Source organism: Apus apus, chromosome 1 (assembly GCF_020740795.1).
Source record: "Apus apus isolate bApuApu2 chromosome 1, bApuApu2.pri.cur, whole genome shotgun sequence".
NCBI lineage: Eukaryota > Metazoa > Chordata > Aves > Apodiformes > Apodidae > Apus > Apus apus.
Window position 1 is genome coordinate 77,783,556 of NC_067282.1, and position 22,899 is coordinate 77,806,454.

At 45.1% G+C, this 22,899-nt stretch overlaps 2 protein-coding genes across 5 annotated transcripts in view; both read left to right on the top strand.

Annotated features, from left to right (window-relative positions):
- The first annotated feature begins 7,128 nt into the window (after positions 1-7,128).
- Positions 7,129-18,263, top strand: LOC127381878 (uncharacterized). The gene is made up of 8 exons (XM_051612833.1): positions 7,129-7,210; positions 8,008-8,346; positions 8,644-8,810; positions 9,394-9,418; positions 9,664-9,766; positions 9,977-10,097; positions 12,549-12,871; positions 17,816-18,263. The coding sequence occupies exons 1-8, from the start codon at positions 7,129-7,131 to the stop codon at positions 18,261-18,263; spliced, it is 1,608 nt and encodes a 535-aa protein (XP_051468793.1).
- Positions 17,990-22,899, top strand: part of LOC127388250 (OX-2 membrane glycoprotein-like) — a 37,363-nt gene continuing 32,453 nt past the window's right edge. For 2 of the 4 annotated variants that reach the window (XM_051627593.1, XM_051627566.1), the window contains exons 1-4: positions 18,494-18,655; positions 20,203-20,284; positions 21,102-21,428; positions 22,111-22,377. In XM_051627593.1, the coding sequence (XP_051483553.1) occupies positions 20,212-20,284; positions 21,102-21,428; positions 22,111-22,377 (667 nt within the window). In that variant the 5' untranslated portion in view covers positions 18,494-18,655; positions 20,203-20,211. Of the gene's footprint in view, positions 18,291-18,493; positions 18,656-19,010; positions 19,099-20,202; positions 20,285-21,101; positions 21,429-22,110; positions 22,378-22,899 lie in introns of those variants that run through there. The other 2 variants (XM_051627576.1, XM_051627584.1) reach the window with 2 other exon arrangements.

Below are 22,899 nucleotides of genomic sequence, written 5' to 3' on the forward strand. Positions count from 1 at the left end.
CCTCACCTCCTTGCTTCCCAGAGCAAGTGCATGTCATCTGGGATTTTCCTCACCCATCTGTTTCAAGCGTGCATCCCAGATGACGCAGGCTGAGCTGTAGTTGGGAGGCCAAGCAAGCTAAAATGAAAGCAAGTCAGTGAGCTGAGAATTAATAAACTCAGTCTTTGTTATCAAATCCTTTTTTAGGCTCCCTAATGCTTAGTAATAGCTCCACTGGTGATTGTGGGGAAAGGGGAACTGACTGCAACAGTCACAGCCAGGAATTTTTCTCTGAAGCCACATAATTTTCAAAGAAGGAAGCTGCATTTTACCCAAGCTTTCCTGTCATTGTAGCTTAATTTCCTCCTCCTCTTGGGGGGAAGAGGCCAAGGAGAGAAGCAGGTTTTCCCCAAGCAGAGTGGTGGTTGGTGGGGGCCAGGGTGTGGGCAAGAGGGCAGACCTCAGCCCTGACACTCCTCCTGAAGAGGCTGCGCATTGCCAGCCCTTACTTCTCAGCAGCATCCACATTTGTTCTTCAGGGGATTTTTGGAGAGGCTTTTTTTAAGATGGTTTCCACTGATGTTTAGACTAATGGCCTTTTTTTAAAAAGAAAAACAAAGAAAAAAAAGGTAGATTCGTGTCTCACAGAAACAGGGAGTCTGGATGTGGGTGACAAAAAAGATTTTCAGGCAGAAGAGAGACAGGCACAAAGCTACAGGAAACCCTTACAAGCACAAGAAGGTTGCAGAGATTACCTGTGATTATTTTCTACAAACTGATAACCTGGAGTGGGGGAAAGAAGGGTTTGGCATCATGAAAATATCTGTTTACCTGTGGGATTGTAGTGTCTTTTCCTATTTAGCAGCATGTTGAAACATAAAAAGCTTTTGTACATTTCTGCTAATGAGCATGATAGAACTAGAGACTGAGTGAGAGGGGAGGGTGTGGTAGTTGGCAAGCAAAATGCTGTACAAGAAAGGAAGATGTTATTGATCTATTCGTCTTTTGCAGTATCAGAATGAGATCAGCAAATGTCATTCAAAGGCAGAACTTTTAAAACCAGCATCTGTATTTGCCTTCCTACTATACCAAGCCAGCTACTAAAATGCAGTGCCATAAAATGCTGTATGCTAGAAATGTGGAGTTCAGCTTCATGTAGCAAAGGGATGAATGCAAGCATCTAGGGTACATACAGTTAACTGGTTGTTAACTGGAAAAAAGAGCATGAAATAGATACAAACAACCTTCCAGGAAGCAAACAAGCACATGACTGAGGGGATCAGGAGCTTTTACTGTGGGTGAATAGCATCCTAACTGCTGTTCTGAGCTTTTTTTGTGATTATATTGTTCTTGTCTACCCAGTTATCTCTGTTCACAATTTGGCAGTAAATCTTTGGAGGTTGTATTTCAGATGGGTTTATTCAGATACTTAGTATCATGTTAACAAAATATTGTCTAGGCTGTGAAATGTTGCAAATTTTGAAAAGGTCTTGAAAAGGAAAAATAAAACTGGTAAGAAATTCAAGTGGAATGGACTGCTCTATTTTGCTGCTATAATGTGAATGGTGCAAAGCAGGTTAACTTTGTAAGTAAATGGAAGCTAAGTACCTTTTCAAAGTTAACTCTGTGGGAATGTCCAGAGCTACTATTACCACCAAAAAAACCAACCAACCAAAAAAACAACAAATCAAACAAACAAACCCCAAACAAACAAACAAAACAAAAAACAAACCTGCAAAAAGTCTAGGATTTTCCCTCTCTTGTGGCCAGGCAGTTGTTGGTCTGACCCAGCCCTGCCCTGTGACGACCTCCTGCCTGCACACTGTCATTGCAACTCAGGGCATAATTTTTCCCAACAGATGGAAAGATGTTGAAAGGGAATGCCACCTTCCTGCTTCCTTTTACTTGGGTCAGAATGGTTCTGGGTAATGTGTCTCTTTCTGCACAGCAAATGGAATTATTTAGCCTGCAGGTCTTAGCTCTGGGATCCTTTGATATTAGGAATAGCCAGTTTGGGTTAAGACTTTAAGGCTTGTAGGACCATAAGAGTATCATTTTAAACTGTGTATTTTGTATTTATATACACTTGTATATAATAAAGGGTCCTTGGGCTGTCTAAAATGTCCAGGTGTCTGTTTTGGCATGGTAGGCTCTTTCATAGAGGTACCATGTTGATATTTTTCTCTGTGTGCTGGGTTCTTGGTTCTAAGAGCAGTAAGATGTAAAGGAATCACCCCAGCAGCTCTGGCTAAAGATGCAACTGAAATGTAGCTGAAGTGCTGCCCTCGGATAATTTGCAAGTCACTGGCTGAAATAGGAAGAATATTTTTTTTTTCTGAAACCACTGCTGGCAGAGGCATGGGACTAAATCCATACAGTGAAAAGGAACTTTGTTTTGGTGGCAGAAGATTGAAAGCATCATTCATCGTTTCTCTGTTGCAAGACCCTGGGAGAATGATTCATCTACTAAATACTGCACCAGTAAATTTTGTTAGGAACTCAGACACAGAATAAAATGTAACCTAGTGTTTTCAACAATGAGTCCCTAGAAATCAGCAGAAGCAAGATAATTGCACTAATTGAGTGCACTTTTCTCTTTCATAGATGAGATTATTGAATCTAGCAGATAAAAAAATCAAGTATATTTTTGTTTTCATTCTTAGCTTACCAGAAATTACTCATACCTTGGAAGCCATACAAAGGGCCTTCTCATATCTCCACTGCTTTCATCTTTGCTTATATAAGCTGTGTGTAAAAGAAGCACTGAACTCTTGTCCAGCCTTTTTGTGGATGGACTCTGTTGTAGGCTGCCCAGCTTTGGAAAAGAAGGCACCTGAAATTTCTGGAAAGCCTGAGGGAATCCTTTGTTTAGGACTAATTCAAAATACAAACATAGTTTTAACTCTGTAACTTGTCAGAAGCAGTAGTCCTTAAAGTTAATCACCTTAAAGAAAAGGGAAGAAAACAGCTTTTCTGATAAAACAGCACTTGAAATTGTACGCGAAAGACTAAGATACAATGAAAAGCTTGCAGAAACACCCCCCACACACACATTTTCAGACTAAAAGTTAGATGTCTTTTTTCAATCAGACTTTGTTTGATATTATCCTTCAATTAATTACACAATGTCCATCATCCCATCATAAACACCCAGGATAATATTTTAAGTTTGAAGAAATCAATTTACCTCAGAAGCCTTGAGCGTTCCTTGCCTGCAGGTATGTACATATTTACGTAAGTGAGACTGTGGGGTTCTTTAGCTGACCATGGTCTGAGTAAAAAGAAATACCTGTTTGATACAGATTTTTATCTAAGTACCCAAACCTATGCACTAAGAGGAGAAAAGAGGGAGTGTCCTAGTATCGTTTTCTGAAGATCTTTGCATATCTACTTCACAATAGTATTAACTTATCAAATACCAGCTGTCTCTTTCTAGGAAGGATTCACTAAGACAAGCAAAGTGTCAGTTCTCTACTCAATGCTTCAATATTTATCTATGTATGCAACATCAACATTTCTTTCTGAAAATATTTACTGTAAAAATTTCTGACCACATAAAGATAATCAGAAAGCATTCCTCAGAGTCTAGCTCAGGCTGCACAAGGAATCCAAGACCTCATTGTAGATGGTCCTGAGCAGCCTGCAGGCTCCTCAGGGTTGGCAATGTTCTGACTAGAACACAAAAGAAGGGGGGGTAAATCCTGGGTCAAGGGTATCAACATTCAACCCCAAAGGCAGATTATGCACCAGGTTCTTCTTGCCCTCAAGAAAGAACTTGTGGTCATCATGCAGTTTTAACTCCTCCAGTTTCAGATTTCTGAGTCTGTATCATTCTTCTGTGGAACTGGCAGACACAGATTTGGAGGCCAACTTAGAAAAACTGAAGTCAGAAGTCACCAGGAAGCAATGTCAGGAAGCACTAGCACTGCTACTGGGACAGATATTTTTGCCAAAAGGTGAACAAGAAGGTCTGGGAAACCTTAAATAGTTTATCTACAGCTTTCTTTATTCCTTTAACACATTTCATCTTCCTTTGCTCTTCTGGTCCCTAGGATCCAGACCTGACCTTGTCCTATCAACCAGTGTAATACCTCTGTTGCAAAGAACAGAAAGTTTCTCCTTTGCTTTGTGGCCACTTGACCCAGCCACAATAGTTCACCTTTTCTAGTCTAGTCAAGCTTGTTTCTTCTCCCTAATGTTATTCCATCTCATCATGCCTTTAAAGATGCTGTCGTGTTGCCTGTATCGGCCCTGCCTTGCAGAGCAACCCTTGTCTTCCTTCATCCCAGGGTTGTCAAAGGACTGAATGGGGAAATGGAAGCTAGGGAAGGAGGGAAGGAGAGGTGACCAGGACAAAAGGGCAGAGTCTGAGGGCAGAGGAAGGGGCTCTAAGTGGAGCCAAATGTGGGAATTATTTCCCCAGGACATCTTTCAGGATGGCAATTTGCTAGAAAACAAGTTCTTAGGCTGCTTCCAGGGGAAATGCTTCTCAGATTAGCTTTGCAATGAGAGTGTTGTCTGAAATCTATACGGCTCTGTGGCTTTTTGTTCTGCAGGACATTAGCAGACTAATTGGCTTGAGAAGTTTGGCCAGTTTGACCACCAAGCCACAGAAGATGTGCAAAAAGCTTGTAAAAAGGTATTTGAGGAGTGCTTGGAATGTGCGCTGCTTAAGTGCATGAGCGAGTGTCCTGTTTTGAAGTCTACAGAGTTAATTAGCTATGGATGGTCTCTTTTAGCACCTTTGCTGATGCTGGCTGGAGTATGACTGTCTATAGGTAATGCAGCCAGGAACGGAGAGGGCTGAACACTGGTGGGAGCCATTGCCAGAGGAGGGAGGTGGTGCTGGATATCCCAACCCACCTTGCCCTTGTTGGTTTCTGCTCAAAATTATAAAATCCCCATAATTTCCTAATTGAAGTAAATAGGCTATCAACAGGAAACAAGGGGGGGTGACCCCTTGGACAACAACCTGTTCTCCAAGTGTTTGCTGGACTGATATCTGCTCCCCACTCCTCAGTAGCCCTCATTTCTGGTCGTGCAGCCAGGAGTGAACCAACATTTCCTCTCCTCCTCACCCTTTTCTCTACACACTGTGACCAGGAGCAAGGTGCCCCTGCAAGAAGCATGAATCAACAGAAAAGGGGAGAAAATACAGTGCTATTACTGTGCTGATAAACTGGCTTGCCCTGTACTAGTAATTCTCCTCTTTGGCATCAGCAGAAAGAGCAACACTAAAAGCCTGAAGAAAAGAGTGGCCCCCAGAAAGTAGTCTTTCCAAATTAACCCTAGGGTAGCTCCACAGACTTTTTTTTTTTTCTTATTTTTTTCCTTCAGAAAATAAGAACTAATTAAGGTTAATACTTATTCTCCAGTATTTCCAGTCCAAATGTGCTGCTTTATCTGACAAGTTGAAAGTGTGAGGTCTGGCTTGGAAAAGCAGTCTTCTGGGATAGTTCTTTTCAAACAAGCTACTGCATCTTCCAGGGTCTTTGATAAATGCCTAAAAAGAGTAAACCAGTCAGTTTCTTTTTGTGTGTAAAATTCAGGAACTTCATAAAATAAAGCCAGGGAGGAGGGATGTGGGAAACACAAAGAAGTTGAACAGAGACTGTTTCCATAATCTGACCGGTAACTAGGACCTTTTAGAGGCACAAGTGCCATTTTTGCATGTTGCTATATTGTATATGAGCAGGTGGGGACGTTTTGCCCCACAGCATGCAGCTGGCTGGTAGTATCCTAGCCCAGGTGAAAAAGCACTGAGATTCAAAGGGTAAAGCTTGTTGCTGTAATAAAAAGCCCCGAGGGACCCTATGGAAAGGCTCTGATATGGTCATGTGCATTGGTTTCACTTCCCTGCTCGTTGCCTGCAGTGCAAGCGGGTGCTGTGAGGCCCACTGAGAGGCTGGACAGAACCCTTTGCCCTGATGGAGGAGCCAGAAGGGATGATCAGCAGCCCATCTCAACTTTTAGTTAACTAATCTACAAGGTTCAGGGCAGGGCAACAAAAATGTAAACACATGGAAATCTGCAAGAAATCTAAAAATATATGCTGTCGCTCCTGATGGAGGTTGAGAGTCCAATTCATAAATGGTAGAGTTGAACACAGAATGTGATTGCCATCTGCTTCTCACATTTTCCTGTATGATAGCCTTCTCCTTTTCTTACAGAAAAACCCAGAAAAATTGTAGAGAGTATGGTGGGTATTGTTCTGTAAATAGAATGAGAAACTACCCATGGTGCTTAATTTTGCCACTGGATTGCTGTGAGTCCAGGAGCTGTGTGGTTTTACAGCGAAATTCTTGGCAGACCTTGTCCCTGAGCACCGGAGCACTCTTGCACCCCTGGCTTTCCCTTTCTGGAATTACACAGGATGCAAATGTACTCAAGGGTGGGGGATTTCAGCCAAATCTGCCTTCCGCAGAGAGCCCTTTCATGATCCAATTTGTGGTTTTGGTGTGCTTGCAGGCTGGGGTGAAGTGGTGACATCTGCTGGTGTCCCTGTAAGAGAAGCATCTTCTGTTCTTGCTTGTGTGTCCCCTGCACCATGTCTGAGGGATGCTAGCGAGCTCCTCAAGGAGCCTAGGATTGGTGCCCAGTGTGGTGCTGAGCAAGCGGCAGGGGTGGTGATACACCAGCAGTGTTTCCTTTCCCTGACAAGGAGAAAGGGAGAGGGAGCTCCCAGGGCTTGTGGCCTCTTGTTTCTCCCCTCTCCACCAGCCTCCACCCATGCTTACCTGGAAAACCTCACATTTATAACTTGTGAGGTGCAAAGTCCTGATGGCAGAGCTCAGCAGCATGGGGCTAACAAGAGGCAACCTTTGTTACGGGGGTGGCGGGAAAGAGGGAGGAAAACAAAAGGGATGTTGTTTACTTCCAGCTCTGGCAACCAGTGCAGTTGGTAGCTGACAAAACTGCACAAAGATTTTACAGCAGTTTTCTATGATTAATGATTGTCCAGGCTGGCAGGAGTAAAAGAGAGTTAGACTGTTGGCTAGCTGCTCCCTGCCAGCCCTGTGCCACAGCTCTGCCCATTGGCGCTCTGAAAAAGGCGCAAAGTCTTCAACCGTCTGCCTGGGTGCATCAACTGCCCTCTGAGAGCTGTGGGGAAAGAGTGTGAGCTTTCCCAGGCAATTGCTCTGTCCCACCATGCTTTGTCCCCTGCTTTTCTGGGCTGAAATCTGCCTGCTGCTGCTCTGCCGAGGCTGCCAGCTGGAGGAGCCAGTGATGGGTGAGTGGAGTGTCTGTATCCCCTGCATGAGGTTAACTCTGGAGCAGCATAAGCCTTTTTTAAATTTGCAAGCAGAGACACCCAGATGCCATCCTGACTAAAAAATACTAATTGGTAACTGGAACTAGTAACGTGGGGGTTGGTCAGCAGCAAAATCAGGAAATGCAGGTCAGAGAAGTCACAGGACGAGGACATGGGGTGGAGCAGGTTTGCATTTCCAGTGCATGTGCCTAGATGGTGCACGCTTCTGTTGTGAGAGACTGGGGCAGCAGGGTGTCCTTTCTGCAGCCACTTGCACTGCCTGCCTCCCAGCTGCAGGATGCCCTTGGCTGCTCTGCCTCCCCCTGCACCACTGCAGGTGTTGGTGAGGGGGGAGCAGGGATGCTTTCAGGAGTGAGAGCCACTTTTGCTGGATTATTGCTGTGTGTCAGGTCTGTAGAGGACACGTCTGAGCTTCCAGGGACAATGGCAAGCTCAGAGTAATGCACTGGGAAGATGCAGGCAGACAAGCCCTGGACTCCAGTTTGCTGTGCTTGCTGAAAGGCCTGCCTGCCTTCCTGTTCCCATGCTGCCTTCCTCCTCACCATGGGAAATGTACGGCATAGGCTAATGATGTGGTGGCCACCCATGGCTGTCTCAGGTCTCTCACTGTGCCACAGGGCCTTGTGGTCGAGTTCCTTGCTCCAATGCTCTGCAAGATGGGAACACTGTGACTGGGATACTTCAAGGTACCATGGCCTTCCCCAAGTGAATTGTTTTTCCTCTTGCTCTGATGTTGGCATTTGTGTTGTTCCTAGGTTTGAATGAAGCTGTGAAATCTGATAGACTTATTGCAGCACCCATTGGTGGAGAGGCAAATTTCTATTGCAACTTCTCACTCTCAATGGAGGTTTTGCAAGTCACCTGGCAGAAGAGAGTCGGGTCATCCTTCCAGAACTTAGCCACCTACAGCCTAAACCACGGGCCAAGGCTGATAGGGTCATTTCAGGAGAAGGCACGTTTCACTAGGGCAACCCTGAAGGCCTCAGCTATCACACTCCAAAATCTCACATTTGAAGATGAGTCCTCTTACAGATGCATTTTCAACGTGTTCCCTTACGGCTCCTTCAGCAAAGATATATGCCTCAACATCCATAGTAAGTTTTCCACTAACACATTCTCACTTTCTGGCACTCAGCACAGGTCTGCTGTAGTTAGGAGGTGGGTAAGGCATTATCCTCTCCATCGCATGGAGACTTTCCATGCAGCAGCATCTCCTTAGTGGATAGTCTCCAGAACTGCTGCACCTTTCCTCAGAGGAGAAGCAGGTAGATAAGCTAGCAGGTGCTTTTGGATAAGAACCCCTGTACAGAGAGATGACCCATTCTTTGTACCCAGAGGTGACGGTAAACTTGCCACAGAATGTAAAAACTACCTTCTCTTTTTGCTCTCAGCAATTTCTGAGCTAACAGTGGAATATGACTCCCACCTGTCCACCGAGGGTCTCCTCACTGCAGTTTGCTCAGCAACAGGAAAACCTGCTCCCCAGATCACCTGGCTGGATGACAGAGACCTGGATAAGTCCCCTGAAATACACCACATCCAAAATGCAAACGGAACAGTAACAGTGGCAAACAGACTTACCTTCTCCACCAACAACTTCCATGCCTTGGCCTGCCTCCTTGACCACCCACAGGGAAGGAAAATTAAGGCAATTTTCCTGGAAAAAGGAAAGGAAGGTAGGCTGTGTTTATATGTAGAGGTGCAGCATATAGTCAGGTGTGCTTAGGAAAGAATGTGCAGTTGTGGGAGTGCAGCTTGTACTTACATAGGTCTCACTCAACATTTTTCTGGGAGTTCAGACCACATGCTAGATGAATATTTTGTGACTAGAAATCACCCAGAAGTCTCCTTCCCGTGTGTCTGTGTGATGGCTGTGGGCATATATATTTGTGTGTGTATATATATATGTGCATATTTGTGTGTACATATGTATCTATGTCCCTGTATGTTTATATTTCCACATAATCACTGATTTAGAGCAGATGTGATCAACTCTCCAGCAGTACCCAAGCTGGAAGGGTACTAGCAGAGCTGCCCTCGGGCCGTTGAATGCTGGGGAGCAGCATTTCACATGGAAGATCTTGCAGGAGTATACGTCTCAGGATGAGAGACTTTACTCATGATAACACTTTTTCATACAGACAGAGAAACACAAATATATCAGGAGTAAAAATCATGGGGTTTGTATCACATTTTCCTGGTATTGGGGGAACCATTATCAGTATTTCTTTAAAAAGAAAATAATTGCTTACGTAGCAGTGTTACATAGTTACACTGCTCCTTTCTCTTTTTCAAAGAATAAGTACAAACTGACGAAGGTTTCACTTCAGTCCCAACCTCTGAAAGAGGACACAAGAAACATGTTGTCAGCCTTTTATGTTCTGTGTTAACTTACTGGTTTCTTTTTGTAGGTGTTCAGAAGAGCATAATTAGCATGGCACTCTTCACAGCTGTGGTGTTATTAATATTCTTGCTATATTGCACCATGAGACAAATCAACAGAAGAGCGGAAAAGTAAGAATAACTTCCATTTTCTTGCAAATAATATGGCTTCCCTGTGTTCACCTTGCAATTTGCCTTTCTGTTTCCTTGTGGTGTTTTTACATACCTGCCATGGAAACTTATCAGGTGATCACAGCATTTCCAAAATAGCAAGATTCACTCTAAATGACAAGAGGTTTTAAAGCATTATGTGACTAGTGTATGGTTGGGGATTTTTTTCAGACAGAAGAGATGTTCTGCACCCAAAACACCTGCAGAGGAGGAAAGCTTACACCAAGACCTAAGCGAGAAAACTGAGAGTTTGCACACACTGAAGGACCAGCACATTGCTCATCAAAACGAGGTAATGCAAATAGCCAAGGCTTCCAGTAATCATTCACATCCTTCAAAAGGCTTGCATCAAGAGCTGGGGTCTGCTTCTGCTGCCATGTCTTTCACAGAATCACAGAATCACCAAGGCTGGAAGAGACCTTTAAGATCATCAAGTCCAGCCGATGACCAACACCACCACATGAGCTAGACCATGGCACCAAGTGCCACATCCAGCCTTTCCTTGAACACCTCCAGGGACAGTGCCTCCACCACTTCCCTGGGAAGTCCATCCCAGTGTCTAATCACCCTCCCCGTGAGGAAGTACCTCCTAATATCCAACCTAAATCTCCTCTGGAGCAGCTTCAGGCCATGCCCTCTAATTTTGTTGCTAGTTGCCTGGAAAAAGAGCCCAGCCCCCACCTGACTACAACCTCCCTTCAGGTAGTTGAAGAGAGGGGTAAGGTCCCCCCTGAGTCTCGTCCAGGCTAAACAGCCCCAGCTCCCTCAGCCTATCCGACTATAAGACTTTCTTTCTAGTCCTTTCACCAGCCTCGTTGCTCTCCTCTGGACCTGCTCCAGCACTTCAATATCCTTCTTGCAGTGAGGAGCACAGAACTGCACGCAGCACTCGAGGTGAGGCCTCACCAGGGCTGAATACAGGGGGAGAATCACATCCCTCCTCCTGCTGGCCACACTATTCCTGATACAAGCCAGGATGCCATTGGCCTTCTGGGCCACCTGGGCACACTGCTGGCTCATGTTCAACCAGTTGTCAACCAGTACTCCCAGGTCCCTCTCTGCTGGGCTGCTCTCCAGCCCCTCTTCCCCCAGCCTGTAGCTCTGCCTGGAGTTATTGTGGCCAAAGTGCAGGACCCTGCACTTGGTCTTGTTGAATTTCATGCCATTGGCCTCAGCCCATCGACCCATCCTGTCCAGGTCCTTCTGCAGCTTCTTCCCACCCTCCGGCAGATCGATACCCCCCCAGCTTGATGTCATCTGCAAACTTACTGAGGGTGGGCTCAATCCCCACATCCAGGTCGTCAATAAAGGTGTTGAGTAGGACTAGGCCCGGTACTGATCCCTGGGGGACACTGCTGGTCACCAGACCCAGCTGGATGCAGCTCCATTCACCATCACTCTCTGGGCCTGGTCATCCAACCAGTTTTTAACCCAGTGAAGGATGCACCTGTCCAAGCCGTGGATTGCTGGCTTCTCCAGGAGGATGCTGTGGGAGACTCTGTCAAAGGCCTTGCTGAAGCTGAGGTAGACCACATCCACAGCCTTCTCCTCATCCACTAGGCAGGTCATTCAGTCATAGAAGGAGATGAGATTGGTCAGGCAGGACCTTCCTTTCCTAAACCCATGTTGGCTGGACCTGATCCCCTGGTTATCTTCTACGTGCTGTTTGATGGCACTCAGGATGATCTGCTCCACAATCTTGCCAGGCACTGAGGTCAGGCTGACAGGCCTATAGCTCCCTGGATCCTCCTTCCAGCCCTTCTTGTGGATGGGTGTCATACTGGCCAACCTCCAGTCATCTGGGACCTCCCCAGGCAGCCAGGACTGGTGATAAATGATTGAGAGCAGCTTGACCAGTTCTTCTGCCAGCTCCCTCAGCACCCTAGGATGAATCCCATCTGGACCTATCGACTTCTTAGGATCTAAGTGGCACAGCAGGTCCCTAACTACTTCCTCCTGGATTACACAAGGGGGATTCTGCCCCTCATCCCTGTCTACAGACTCAGGAGCCCAGTTGTCCTGAGGGTAGCTATTCTTTTTGTTGAAGACTGAGGCAAAGTTGTTAAGCACCTCAGCCTTTTCCTTGTCCTTCATTACTAAGTTCCCTCCCTCATCCAATAAGGAATGAAGATTTTCCCTGACCCTCCTTCTGTTATTAATGTATTTGTAAAAGCATTTTTATTATTCTCTACAGAGATGGCTAGTTTAAGTTCTAACTGAGCTTTTGCATCTCGTGGGACAGCCACATGGGGTAGATGACACCATGTGTGCCCCATCCAACCTCTAGAAATGCTGGGGAAGGCTTAGAGCATGAAGAAGAAAAGTTAGTCAAGAGTTAGGCTTGGTGGAAAGGTATGGAAGAAGGACTGGAAATGCTCCCAAGGACAGATGGGATGTCCCTTCTGGACAAAGGCAAGGGAGTACTGCAGAGCTCAGGCACTGTAACCATGAGCCTCACACAGAAGTTTCCCCAGAAAAGTCTGCCCTGCCCTGCTGGTTGTGCAGACATGAAGGTTCTCTGGAGAGCTGATGGCATCCACAGACAAGACCTGTAAGTGACCACAGCTAGGAGTCACCCCCACTAGCCACTTTCCTCTGACCTCCCATGGATTCCCTGTTTTCTTTGCAAGCTCTCATGCTGTGAATGAGACCCCTCCTGTTTTTTAGCCACTTTTCTCTGCCAAATAACATAGAGCTTTGTGTTGGTTACCACACCACTGTGCTGGGTCTTTTGCAGGAGCAGACACCAGGCTCCTCGCTTCACAAAAGGCTGCCAGATCTGAAGAGAAACTTCAGAAAGAAAAAAAATTGCAGGCACTTGTTTTCAGAGGAGGAGGAGAACCTGAACAGCAACATCCATGGCATGGTTAAGAGGGGACCTGTTGCATTATGTGACAAGGAGCTGGGCTGCGTACCCATGGAGAAGGACAGAGAGGCAACAGCAGGTGAAGAAGTCCAAATAGCACACCACCTGGCTGCTCCCCAGTCCAGTACAGGAAGGAGAGCCACCAGCCTAATAAAGGCCCACCTCCACAGTCCCAGAGGAGCACAGGAGCACAAGAGCAGGTGGGAAGCCCAAACTAAGGACTCAGAGGAAGGAACACCTTGCCCAGGCCCCTCCCAGGGATGTCTCAGGGGATCCTCAACCCCAGGGTCTCGGTATGAAACCAATCTGGATGAGCCATCATTGGGGCACATTACAGACTGAGGTGGGTCACTGCCTAAAGGGGTATGAAGAGATGATGGGATGCAAGGGATGAGCATTTTGGGTTTGCACAGGATTTATTATGGGATGCCTGAAGGAGAAACCAAAGGTGAGAAAGGGAGTGATCAGGGGAATTTAGGGAGGAAAAAGCCTGGGAAAACGGAGGGATAAAAGGGTCTGGTCAGTTATACACAGGCATGTTGTCAGTATGCTTGTGTGGCCATGCCCAGCGCCTGGTCTCATGCAAGTCCATTTCTAATTTTTTCCTGGATGAGGGACACCCTAGGCAGTGTGCAGGTCTGTATGGGAGCCTGATGCCAGCAGCTGGGCCATGACCGTGGGCCTGGGTGGCCACGACTGCGGAGACGCGAGTGAGAGAAACCAAGTGCCAGCCACCAGCGTGGATCAGGGGTAGAGCCCGTGTGTCCCTGGTGCAGCCCTGGGAGCAAGTGCAGGTGAGCATCTGAATGCCAGCAAGAATCAAGCCAGACAAGCTGGTGAGTAGGCGATGTGTCCTGGGATGCCCTTTGATGTTTTACAAGAAATCAGGAGGAAGGATCTGTGCTGACAACACAGCAAGACCCACAAAACTGTACCAAGATGAGTATTTTGCAAAAAGTTATGTTTTAAGGGCTCGAGCTGGAAAGCTTCCCCTCCAGCTCTCTGTAGCATTACACGAGGTGTGTTATTAACGTCTCTGCAATTAATGTATTTGCAAAGGCTCCTCTAACAGCTTGTGTTCAGGTGCAGCCTCAGGGCAGAGCACCTTCTTTTATAATAGCGGAGCTCCCTCTACTGGGAGAGACGGCGAATTAAAGCGAAAACAACTCCAGTGAGTCCGCTGTTAAAACAGCAGCTCAACCGAGTGCTATTTTTCTCTCTTTGGATCTAGCAGGTAGGTATCCCAGGTATCAAGAAATTAAGGCCATTGTATCCAAACATTCAGGAATAATTTGATTAAACGACTTGCTTGCTCTGTGGTGGACACTGGTTGCTGGAAGAGATGTTGAAAGGGACTAACAGAAAGAACTGAGCTCTGGCAAAGGACCGGGGAAGAAAAAGTGGAGATGTTTGCCAGTTCTCCAAGCTGCCATGCTGGCCTACAACGGATAAAAGCAGGCGTGCTCGAGAAGAAGTGGGAATGGCAAGCATTTGGTAATACCTGAGAAGGCATCTAGGCTACCAAAATCCTGCTGACTAGTTCTGCCCAGGGTTGCCTCCTGAGAGAGCTGGATTTTCTGCAGCTGGGCTTCTTGGTCCATGGACCTTTAGAAAACAATCTCTGGCTTCTTGGACAAGGGACATTTAGAAGTCCATCTCAAGTGATGTTTTAACCAAGTCTTGCTGCTCAGCATTTAAAGGACAACTGTACCCTGCATTCTGAAAATTGTATTCTGATTCCACTTGCCTTTAATTTTCTTGTGCCACATACATGGAGATTACAATGGGGTGCTTCAAACTGGCATTCCTCAAATGAGAGTTTTCTGAGATTACAAGCTTATCAATTTTTTTTTTTTTCAGATAAATTATATGTATTTTTTTCCATTGTAGTCATGGACTATGATCTTCAACTGTGCCCGGCATAAAACCTTAACACTACAATTAGAAGCCATCAGTATATGTGTATAAACACAACAAAAGAAGAGGTGAGCAAGTTTAACTACTGCTTCTCAAAGATAACTTTTTTCCCAGGAAATGGAAATTGAAAAGACAAAGGTGTGGGCTTGCTGCTGTGAGATACCAAGCAGTGGTACTCCAGCTGAGCAGTTCAGAGCCTGCTGAAGGAAGGAAAGAGGAACGGCCTCACCTCTGTACTTCTGACAGCAAATACATAATTTATCCTCAATGCCAAAAATGTAGTTTTGCTAAGAGTAAAAAGTTAGGCTTGGTGATTGAGAAGAAAAAATGAAAATGGGATCAAATGCACACCAAGGACTCAGAAAACAAATAGACACAAAAAGTTGTTTTTTCCAGAACATCTAACTTGAGGGCTTTTTTTAAAACATGTTTGTACAGGGCAGATGACCATTTTTTCACCACTCTTCAGGCAGGAGTTTAGAGGTGCTTTCTGATCCTTCCTGATGAAATGGAATAAATTGTTTCTTTCAGTCCTAATAATAGTGTTGTTTCCTTTCAGAAGGAAACACATTACCAGTTTTAGAAGCTAAACAAAACACAAAGCTGAGACCAAAGCTGTCCCAAAGCCAGCCTCACTAACAAGACCCAGAAACAAGCCCAAGCTTGTTTTTAGTGCGCCTGTCTCAAGAACTGAAGGAGGCTCTGTGGGATAGCAGAAATTAACATAAAAAAAATTATAGTGAGTGGCTCACTTTTATGAAATATCCTTCTTTCCTGACTATCAACCTTATTTTCTCCCATTTGCTCATCCCCAGGAAACTAGGATTTGTAGTGTCTGGGGTGCAAGTGTATTTGTTAGCATGTGTAATATGCAGCACACTTCTGAAAGGGTTGTACAACTAGCGGTATTCATAGATCCTGGCTGCCAGGATGCTCATGCAGGGAAGGGGCATGTAAATTAAGATTGGTAAGAGAGACATGAACAACCATCAACACTAAAAGACCAACAGGTTTCATTGGGAAACCAGAGGATGGAAGACAATGTGAGCTTCAGCATGGATATCTTAGATGCACCAAAGACAGATGGCTGCCTGATGTCTGACAACCCCACTGCTGTTAAGTCCATCTGATACCAAACCTCCTTTTACAGTTGAAATTCATATGTCTTCCATTTTACACAGTTATTCTTGAGGTAGAAAACAAAGGAAAATGCACAACATATCCAGCCCTTTCTTGCCACTTAAAAGAACCACAGAACTTTTCTGTGTTTTATCCCTACCGAGTTAACTTTTTCTGCTGGGAAACGCAGAGCAGTTTGCGTTGGAAAACTTGGTTTCTCCAGCCCACTGAAGAAGCAGTAACATTTGAATAAATATAGAACTTTTCCACTTCAGTAGACATGAGTTGAGCTAATATATTTCCCAGATCCCCAAATGTCACCTTTATTTTCATAAAATAAGGACACTAAGATGTCTCTGGGACTTGCCTTCTTTTGCTGCTTTGATGGCAGAGGGCACTTCTGGACAAATTTATTTTAAGCTGTGTAGTCCAGAGCTGCAGTTGTCCAGAGTTCCCTCTGAAATCCCCTCAACTATAGTGAAGGCAGGTAAGCACAGGAGAACTGCTAACAAGGATATAGGTACACCAGTCTCAGATGACAAGTAGTAGATTAGTTGCTGGAGATCTGACGTGCTTTAGAGGGAAACCATTCTCTACTGAATACAAAAAGGAGAAGGCTGGCAGAGGGAAATTTAAGTGACTTGAGACCTACTCATCCACCCTAGGAGACAGAAGAAAATGTTGAAAATACGTAGTAGTGAAGCTTAATCTTTGGTTTGTTAGTTGGCAGAGGAAGGTCTGCACTAAATTGAGCACTGTGGTCTCCAAGGACAGTTGTATCTGGCTTGAAGAGCCACTGCCCTGACTCCCAGCCTCCGGCAACAGGGTAGGTCTGATCTGGTCGGGGTGCTGGAAGCTTTCTTTTCTAGCAGGTTAAAAAGCACTGCTGAATGCACTGGGCTACTGAGAGCAGCAGAACAGGCATGTTTAACATATGGGTGAGCCTGGGATGACTCAGGAAAGGTTCAACCACCACTTGGTTCTTTGGGTGACTCAAGTAGTAGCATTGCAAATACTCAGACACATTTGTCTTAAATAAGAAAGGATTTCTGGTTTTATGTGGGCTCTAGGCATCTTTGCCAAGTAATGTTGGTAGGGACTTAGTGCCAAATCTATTCTTTTTTCCAAGAGCAAAGATGTTTTACCACAGGAGACCTCCTAGTGTTACGCAAGGGAAATATCACAATTCATATAAATGACATATCATCACATGTATGCTTGTGTGGGAAAGCAGCTGAAGAAAGAGCAAACAGCAGACACCAACATCCTATATTGATTGCAAAGGGTGCTGTTTCTAATCAATCAAATCGAGAAATGGGTTGTTTCTGTCAAGCCTGGGACAAGCCTGATAAAACTACAACAGAGACAACTTGTCAGAGGAAGATCCTGTAGTCTAACAACAGGAAGGTGGTAGCTGCCCTTTATCAGTCGTGCCACGCCTTTTCCTCTCAGCCCAACAGGAAGGCAGCAATGAAAGCAAAAGACCACTCCCAAATATAAAGATATATCTCAAAGTCAGTTTCCCATCATCAGTTAAGAGGAACTCAGAAGATCCTAGCCCAGACTGTTTGAATGCCTACACCTTATGAGTACGAAACTGGGCATAAAATCAGCTTGCCTAGGCATTTTGACTATTGTCACGTTAGTGACACGTTAGTGACCTGTGCGTTGCCATTAGAAAAAAAAAAAAATCATTACCAGGTAGAGGAAAACATTGGTACATTTCTTGTACAGCTTCCAGGGAAGCCTCACAATGAGAAAGTTCAAGGAAATGTATCTGTTCTGGAAAAAAAAAAAAAAAAAAATCCCAAATATTTTCTGGAACACTAAGTGTTTGCAGTCTGGTGTCTGAACTGTGAGTATCACAGCTCTCGGCCATTTAAAAATTATTTTTGTTATACATTTTACTATTACTGTTACTAGTTCATTACGTTCCTGCCGATGGATTCTAGTTTCAGTGTCTTATAATAGCCAAGAACTTTTCATGAAGATGCATTGCTGGCGTGCCCATCTCTTCCCTCGAGCTGAAACCAGGGAAGAACTTGCTTTGCACATAAGAGCAAATTGCTCAGTTGCTCCCAGGAACGCCGTCAAAAACTCCTGAGCAGGGAGTCTGGGGCTTTGCTGCGGATTTTCACAAGCAACGCGCTCGACCGTCCCGGCGAGCTGCTCCGAGTTTATGGCTCCGGCTTGCCGAGACCTTGTCCTTGCTTTAAGCAGGTGGTGTCTTATTCGTCAGTGGTTCGCTCATTCTTTATCATTTGCTCTTCCAAGACCAATTTGTTAATTTGGTTGACATCGATAACCTCTGAGGGAAGAAGAAAACGGCAGAGGGACGTAAAGCGGTGCCGCCCATTCCAGGCTCCAGGTGGACTGGGAAGTAACAGCGCTCGGCCTTGGGCTTCTTCTGCCCATGGGATGGCGCCTGAGCCGGGGGCATCCGTGGCTGGGGAACGGGACGGGCGCTGGGACCCTCCTGGGAAGGACGGGACAGGACGGGACACGGCCGGCCGTGAGATGCTGCCTCCGTCACTCGGCCGTGCGGAACATTCCTAAGGTCGCCGTTCCTGGGCGCGTTTACAGGTTTGAGGTGGGTTTGGGGGAGGTGAGCAGGGGGTGTCCGTGCCTGCCATGGCTGCCGGGCGGTGGGTGGGACCCCTCGGGAGGGCGGAAAGCTGGGGGGAGGGAGGGCGGAAAGCTGGGGGAAGAGGCCGGTGCCGCCCGCCGCTGAGCCCCGTCCCTGAGCCCTGTCCCTGCCTACAAACTTATCCCCGGAAGAGGCAGGTTGGGAAGCGGCTCGCGGGTGTTCCGGTGCCCGAGTCCTCCCGTTTTTCCAACCGGGAGAGTACGGGGGGTGCCGGATTTACGCGGCTTTGTCACGCTTGCGTGACACCAGAAGTCAGCAGGGACAGGTAGCGCCGAGTAGTTACCAGAGCTGGCCGCTGGAGGTAAGAAAGGTCTTTAAAAGTTAGGGAAGTTTGACAGAAGGTGGCGGAGGACTAGTGAATCCAGCGCAGGAGACCTCTGAGGTGTGGGTTGGGAAGGTGTGGCTGAGTGAAGGATTTGCTCTTTACTAGCTCTAGCCTTACGTGTTTGGGTTTGTATTTTTTTTTTTTCTCCTTTATTTTTTCTTTATTATCCCCTGTAGCATACTAGATAGGGCTTTTGACCACACGGGATTTTTAATTTTTTTTTATTTTTATTTTTATATTTTTTTTCCTGACCGGTATAACTGCATAGCAGCCTGTTTACTCACAGGATGAGATCTTGCAGCTACAACGGGTGTGAGCACTGGTGTGCTAAGGACTTCAACGGGTGAGACAGAAGGCTGTTCTTGAAAGAAAAAAAAAAAAAAGTGTGGTACATCTTTCAGTGATTTATAAATGCTTTTGTAACTCAAAATTTTTCTCTCATTGGCTAGGCTGGCCCTTGATTTTTGCATGTTTTTAGGAATATCTGTATGAATTTCTTGCAGCCATGCTCCAGTATCTGGCTAGACACTATTATCTGGCAAATTCATTACTTATGGATCTTGTTGCTAATGAATTCTTGTTTCCTGATTTTGTGCATAAGAACTTGGTCTGTATTCATGCTTGGTAGCTGTGGAGTTGTATCAGTAGTTGTTTTAGCACAATGTTAAATGGTAATGTTTAAAGGTGGTTACTGGTTGTGTGCCTGTGTGTTGTGTCCACAGGTTTGTTGGGAATGTGTTTCCTAAATGTTTTTTTGTTCTGTTCTTCCTCTAATTCACTTATTTATTTATCAGCCCTCATTTTTTTAAGCTGTGTGATAATGTAGAAAATGCTTTGTGGTTGATTCTCCTATTTTTTGCATATTGTAAAATGTTCTTGACAAAAGACACTTTCAAGAAGCATCAGCTAATTTTGCAGACACTGGCAAAAAAAACTTGGGTGCAGATGTGTGTTACAGAGGTATTTTATGCAAAATAATTTTTTCACTTTTAAATATGACACCAGCTTCAGCTCCAGGCAGGTTCACGATATATTTGTATTGTGTTAATATTCACGGATTGAGGGAACAAGAAGCAGATCAAAAGCAGTTCACTAGTGGAGGCAGCATCACAACCTTATTTTTCCCCCTTTTCCCAGTGTGTTTGTATTTAGCAGGTGCAGTATGTTCCACAAGTTCCCCAATTCATGCAATTTAGGGCAGCTGGGGAGTCCGGAAGCCCTCAGAGCAGTTCATTTTATTCCTTTATCTCGCAAGCTAACCCTATGTCTCTCCCAATGGCACAGCTAGTTCTGGAAAACCAGTATATTGTGATACTGCTGGATTAATGCCATTCCAGCTTCCACTGTGCATTTTTTTCCAGCTTGGTTTAGAGCACTTTCTGGGTTATGTAATGGGACCTGTCAGAAAACACTGTGTTTTTCTCACATGAAAAAGCTGCTGTTAATATTTGCACGCCAGAGATGTGATATCACTGGAATATGATCTGTTATTCAGCCATGCCTGTCATCTTCTGTTTCTTTAGGTGAAGCAGATGTTCCCTTCCAAAATGACTTTTGGAGCTCTGGTTTTGTGTCTCGTTTGTGCTGGGCTTGGAAAGGCAAATGGTAAGTTGAATTTCCTCAAATCTGCCTGAAATCTCCCCAAACTGAAGATGGGTGGGGAACTGGTTTTTGATCTCTGAGGCTTCAACATTCAGAGGAAGAGGCAATAATAGTTGAAATACAGATTTCTGATGCCATTTGACATATGCTAGATAGCTGAGACATAGACATGGAGCTAGCAGATGTGACACAAGACCTCCTGGAACAGCATTTGGACATGGGAGGGACAGGCAGCATCCCATATCTACAATGACACTGGACACTGTTGTTCACCCAAGTTCACAACTTCCCATAGTGGATCTTCCCCTCAGGAAAAAATATCTCTGTTTTTCTCACTTTCTCTCAAGTGCACTACGAGCTCTGAAGCTACATAGTCCAGAAATTCTCTTTAGCTCATTTTGCTGCTCAGTTCTCTGAGAAAGGCTTGGCTTGAGGCATGGCCTTCCCTTGTGCATTCAGTCTTCCTCTTAGCTTCTAGGAAACAAAAATTGTGTATTTGCTAACAGTGGGAAGCCATGACCTGATTTAATTAAACTGAACTGGGAATTCTGCGGGTTTGGATACAGAAATAGTGCATGCTTTTTTCTTTTAACCAGTTAAGAAGAAAGCCAGGGCCTCACCCAGTATAAATCAGCATAACTTCTTTGATTTCTAAGGGGGTGCAGGAAAAATAACCTTTTTGTTGGGGGAAAACCAGATAATCAATAAGTAATTGATGGAATTGTTGGGTCTGTGGGTAATCTAGGCCTTAGAGTGAGCATTAGGGTTCAGAATATGTGTGGTATCTGCCCATTTCACTAACTATTTCATATTTTTGCAGTGGTTCCACAAGCTGAACACAGAAGCGTGAAGGTGGGTGGCAACGTGACTCTCAGCTGTGTCTTGACAGAACCCAAGGATGTTGTGCAAGTGACATGGCAAAAGGACACTGAAACATCACAGAATAATATAGCTACATACAGTAACTCAGGAGTATTAAAGATTCATAAGCCCTACCAAGACAGAATGAATTTCACAAGTCTGGTACTCAATGAGACAAACATCACTTTCTGGGACACTAGAATGGATGATTCAGGGTGTTACACGTGTCTCTTCAATACTTTTCCTCTCGGCTCCTTCTCGGGACATACCTGCCTGAGTGTCTTTGGTGAGGTTCTCTGCTGGGTTCTTCTCTAGTGGAAAAAGAGCTGTTTTCTCTCTCACCCACAGCATTTCCTTGAGTGGACTCAAGAACTGCAGTGATAGGAGCATCCTTTGGTAGAACATAGTGTAGAAAAGAGCTTTACTACTGTGAACAAGACTCTCTGGAGTTGTATTCAAGCCTCTTGTGGTAGTTTTGGCTCTGGGCTGTCCCAGTTTGTTATTCAGTAAATAGCAACTAAAAAGCGAGGAGGGGGTTCTTTTTTGGTAAGCCCCTGAGCAGTCGCAGCTGAAAGTTGGGCAAGCCAACATGTCCTGTTGCAGTTTCTTCTTGGTGCCAGGTACAACCCGTGTGCTGTGGGTTGCTGTTCTGAACCCTACCATTGACAGGGAATTAGCAAGTACTAGAACAGCATGGACCAAGAAATGGTTTTACTTTAACAGATTATTTTAAAACCTGGGATTTCAGGTTGGGTGAAACCTTTGGGGTGACATAACTTCAGTACAGGGGAAGAAATACTGAGTCACAGGGGAGATCTGACCCAATGAACTCTTCTGGCATTCCTGTGCCATGGGGCTCAGTGGAAATCCAGTAAGCTTTGCTCTGATTGATAGTGTTCAAACTGCTGTTATTGCTTATGACCAGGTGCTCATTGTGGTGATGGATTTTCTCATTTGTCTGTTGGAAGGTCTCAATGCGTCTGTCCATTACAACATTTCTGAAGGTCATATGATAGCCATCTGTAACGCCGTTGGCATCCCAGAGCCCACTGTCACCTGGAACAACTTGTTCAATTCTACTCCTACACAGGAGATGTTCAGGTACAAAAATGGGGTGGTGTCCATCACCAGTAAACTGGAGATCTTCAACACTCAGAGCATCAGTGCACAGGACTTGACCTGCAGAGTAAGCAACAGCAATGAAAAAATGGAATTGCCTGTGGAAATGAAAGGAGGTAGGTGAACAATACAGGCTGCTTGGTAGTGTTCTCTTGGCCTCCGTGTTTCATAGTAGCATGTTTGGATAGGCATCTGCTGGGAAGAGGAGGGAGTGAAATGTGTATGTGCCAAGTAAGAAGAAAGAAAATCCAACTTTGTGTTCATTGATGTGTTTGAGATGGTAACGTATTAGAGTCCTCTCCAAGAGGGGAAACGGACAAACTTAGTCAGCTAGGGAGCTCTGGTTTTAGAGACACCATGCATTTTTGCAGCAACTCAATGTTCAGTTTTCATGCAGCCTTTCATAATTTCTTTGGCAGTCCAATGATATATATAAATATTTGTCACCTGATGTCTGTCTAGATGAAGTAAAATCTCTGTGGGTTGCTTCATGAACACTGAAGTGGAAGTTTTAAATCAACAACAAACTATCTCTGAACAACAATTAACCAAGTGTTTAATTTAATCTTACTGTATGCTTTGGTACAGTTAACTTGGGTATTGTATTTTAGTTTCTCTGATATTTTTGCTAAGGCATA